The sequence below is a fragment of the Bidens hawaiensis genome, unplaced genomic scaffold (assembly GCF_021521415.1).
Source record: "Bidens hawaiensis isolate Kalapana, Puna unplaced genomic scaffold, B.hawaiensis_p1.1 tig00024454_1, whole genome shotgun sequence".
Lineage (NCBI taxonomy): Eukaryota > Viridiplantae > Streptophyta > Magnoliopsida > Asterales > Asteraceae > Bidens > Bidens hawaiensis.
In genome coordinates, this window is record NW_027493860.1 from 161,885 (window position 1) to 166,002 (window position 4,118).

At 34.9% G+C, this 4,118-nt stretch overlaps 1 protein-coding gene across 1 annotated transcript; it reads right to left on the reverse strand.

The window, feature by feature from the left end:
* Positions 1-1,538: 1,538 nt before the first annotated feature.
* On the reverse strand, positions 1,539-3,261 carry LOC143569318 (putative WRKY transcription factor 48). Its single transcript, XM_077055268.1, has 3 exons — positions 3,029-3,261; positions 2,095-2,238; positions 1,539-1,976 (listed from the first exon to the last, which is right to left on the reverse strand). Exons 1-3 carry the CDS (start codon positions 3,259-3,261, stop codon positions 1,565-1,567), a joined length of 789 nt encoding a protein of 262 aa, XP_076911383.1. The 3' UTR covers positions 1,539-1,564.
* Between the last annotated feature and the right edge of the window lie 857 nt (positions 3,262-4,118).

The window sequence follows — 4,118 nt, forward strand, 5'->3', positions numbered from 1 at the left end:
TGAAGCAGCGGTTGTAGAAACAACTTTTCCTTGAGAGGCCATTAAGTGATAACTTTGAGTATAGGAATTGAATAAAGGTAGAAACTTTCGGGATTATAGCACCAATGGCCCCACGGTGGGGCCAAATTGAAAAATCGGTTAAGGATCAAGTAACCAAATCCGTTTGTGAGGTTTGATGCTTGTATGAATGAAATGAACAAAATGATGATTCTAAGAGATGAACAACGGGATTTATACGAGAAAAAACCCTTGGCAACTAGTATACCTCCGGCACAAAAACCTCGGGTAGTGAAAACTATCACTACGAATTTATATTATGCTAAAAAATGATTACAAAGGTTGGAATTACGGCTGAGTATGAGTACAAAGTGTTCTTGCTGAGAATACTAAGTATGTTAAAGTGTTCTGTGTGATCAACCATAATTCAATGTTTTTATATACAAAAGTTTACAAGGGATACTAACTAATTTCCTATAAACTCGGCCATGTTTGTTTACCACTTCTTCGAGACCGTTCACGAGGGAGGACGAGCTGAGACAACTTGGTAAAATATGTCTTCCGCGAAAATAGGAATGCTGGTAAACACGTTTCAATACCTACAAAAAAGGTTATAACATATTTGAAGTTAACTGTTGAGGATCCTCGAACCGTTTAGGATCCTTAATCCTGGCAGCGGACATTTGTGAACGCCAAGGATAATTGATCTACGAGGATCAAGATCTTGGTCCCAACAATAATTACATGAAACGTAAAACACAATGATGAATACATATAGCACAATGACTTGAAACGTAAAACACAGTGGTGAATACATATAACACAATAACCTGAAACGTAAAACATAATGGGAACTACATATAACGTAATGACATGAACGTAATACACAATGACTAAAACACAATGATAAGCAGAAAGACAAATGATGAGCACAAAGACACAATGACAAACAAAAAGACACAATAATGTAATCTTTGTTTTATCTTTAATATGAGTATCAATTGATAACACAATGACCAAAATCTATAACACAATGCATAGAAAAACTCAATTAAAAATCTTAATGAACAACTAATAACACAATATAAAAAACTCACTAATTTTTTTTATTTTTATATAACAATATGATACTCATATTAAAGATAAAAGAACGCTTGTTATTATGGTGAAATTTAAAAAAAAATAATGTTGCATGAAAAAGTTATGGATATTTTAAAATGATAGGGGAATTAGCATGTGCCTTGCATGTGGAAAGAGAAAATCAACAAAAGTGAGTTATTACATTTAAACCCTTTCCATCAATTTATTTTATTAAATTAATCTCCACAATTCAAATATAAGATTAATGGATTAGATTACTTCTCACACTTCTCATTTTTGTTGTCTTATGTATTTTAACTTTAACCACCAATTAAATATCTAAAAAAAAGCAAGAACCATGACAGACAACATATAGAAATATTGACTTTGCATTATTTTATAAGTACATAAAAGGAAACCAAAAAACAAATTGAACCATGCCTTCATAATAACTTGTCCTACAAAGAAGCCGTTTCCTAAATTACCCTTAACTAATTTGCTCTTTACCCTCCTCTTTGCCGACTTGGAAGGATAGCATATCTTGAAGAAGTCCATGATCTCTAAGCAAAGAAGAAGGGCAATACTGTCTTTCTTGAAAGTAATGTGAGTCTGATGATGGAACAAGAGTGATGTCGGTGGTGTTAAACCTTAGAGAATCATTATGGTTGGGGAAAAATGGTTGTTGGTAGTGACTTTGAGATAAGAGAAATGAAGAACCACCTCCTCTGCCACCGCCACCGCCACCGCCACCGCCACCGCCACCACCATAAAGAGGGTTGATGGAACACGGGTGTGTATGAGTACCTTCATAAGTTGTGACAACCATCCATGGATCTTCTGATGATCTTTCAATCCTCTTCTTCACTCTACATGATGCACTAGTGCATCTATAGTAACTCCTATAATCAAATGACATCTTTATTAATAATTTAAACTATTAAAGCAAACATATTGTATGATTAACTCATGATGAATTACTAAGACTTATGAAAGAAAACATGGAGTGGCTGGATGCACCTAGGAAAAGGGCTGTTTTTGACGGCTTTTTGCCCGTATTTTCTCCATCTATAGCCATCATCCAAGTGATCAACTTCGGTCTTTGTCACGAACGCAAATCTTGGTTCCTTTTGTTTTTTTTGGTTTTTCTTTTTGACCTTCAACCTACATAAATAACATTCACATCTTAAATAACATTCACATTGCCCTGCTGGCGGTGCACGCATATAATGTATATATGTGTGAACTCTCGGGTGGGCAAAAGTAAAATTGCACTAATTTTGACGTTATTTTACTAATCTCGTGAAAATAACGTTAAAAGTGGGGGAAGGTTAATCAGGCATCATGTGGTGGCGTTGATAGCCGAAAGACAAGGGCACATGCATCAATCAGCCGGTGTCCCGATGATTGAGTGCTATGTGCCTTATGTCCAAGGCTTGATGCAAAACTACTATCGAGCCGGGGGTCTCATCGGAAGCAGCCTCTCTATCCCTATGGGGTAGAGGTAAGGTTGTCTACATCTTACCCTCCTCAGACCCTACCATAGCATTGCTATTGGTGGGATATACTGAGTACGATGATGATGATAATGATTATTACAAAACATAAAAATATTGGTATATTGTTTAATTTTTAGTTAAAACAGGTGTAAAAGAAATCAAGATTATTAAAATTGAGAGATGATCAAATTAATGAACGATTTGTATGAGTGTGAATAGGTGTGAAAAGGTGGTATCTTATAATAAGAACTAATATATATTCAAAGATCTAATATCAAACAAACACGCATCACATGCAACCAATACACTCCATGTGTAAACAAAAACATGCTTGTGACTATAGATATCATAAATAAAATAATAATAATAATAATAATAATAATAATAATAATAATAATAATAATAATAATAATAATAGGTGCAGGAGAGAGTTTTGAATTGAATTTCTTTCTTACTGTTTGTTAGTAGTAGTATTTTGTTGATCATCATCTGATTTTAGGTGATCAAAATCATTCTCGGGTTCATTTGAAGAAGCCGATATGGGTGAAGAATTCGTAACCACCTCGGATGCCTCCAGCATGGTGGAAGAAGGCTGCTGAAGCAAATCAGAAAACGAAGCACCCACGTAATCCTCAAAGGCCAGCATGTCCATACGCTCTTCATCAAAAAAACTTGCGCCATCACACATCGCTAAATTCGACATCAAGATTTAGTTTCTATGTTGTTCTTGATCAGTTCCACAAGTGTCCCCAAACTCTTTGATTCTTTATTTGTAGGCTTTGAATAGTGTGGATGGCGTTTTGGAGTTTATAGTGTGAATTTATATATAGGGATGAAGTAAACCCCCCACTAGGAAGTCAACGAGTGAGAAATTTTTACTTAATTTGAGATCACTTTATATATGCTAAAAGGTTATCAATTACCAAACTAGAGGAGGTAATTGCGATTATTAATTAGTTAGTAGTTACTTCATGAATGCGTACGTATGACCACTTAAAGTTTGTTCTGTTTCAAATTTAAAAACATTAAATGAGTCAAAGTCAAATGCAAGCTATTTACGTCACACAAATATTCTTTTATAATTCCGGTCATCACTTTAAATATTCAAAAATTAAAGTTTTCCTTAGAAATTACTATTACTAATATATATAAAATAGAAGTTTGGCGACGCTGGACTATAAGAGGGGAAGGAGCACTCATGGGTATTACCCATGCACCGTTCAATTCCGTACCGCCATCTCCTCATGTACCCACAAACCACAAATTCACCGGCGGCACCTACCCACAAGTACCCTAAAACCTTTTGTGTTTTTGTTTTTTATAATAATAATTAATTACTCATTTATTTTTTCCAATTGTCATATATTCTTCATGGCAAAGGTTTGCCATGAATTGCAATTTGACAATCTATCCTCATAGGTAGGGGTGGGTTTGCCTTGTGGCTTGGAACCCATAAAGCATACCCTTGCGTGTGCCCTTTCCCCTCTGATTGGTCTATTTGGCAAGATTCCATTAGACCATGTTATGTTTTGTTTTGTTTTTTTT

Bases quoted from the DNA above. Each gene is read 5' to 3' on its own strand.
- LOC143569318 (XM_077055268.1), bottom strand. From the start codon at position 3,261: ATGTGTGATGGCGCAAGTTTTTTTGATGAAGAGCGTATGGACATGCTG. The intron at 2,239-3,028 runs GTAAGAAAGAAA...TTATTTATGTAG, and splicing joins AATACTACTACTAACAAACA to GTTGAAGGTCAAAAAGAAAA. The intron at 1,977-2,094 runs GTGCATCCAGCC...ATTTGATTATAG, and splicing joins AAAAACAGCCCTTTTCCTAG to GAGTTACTATAGATGCACTA.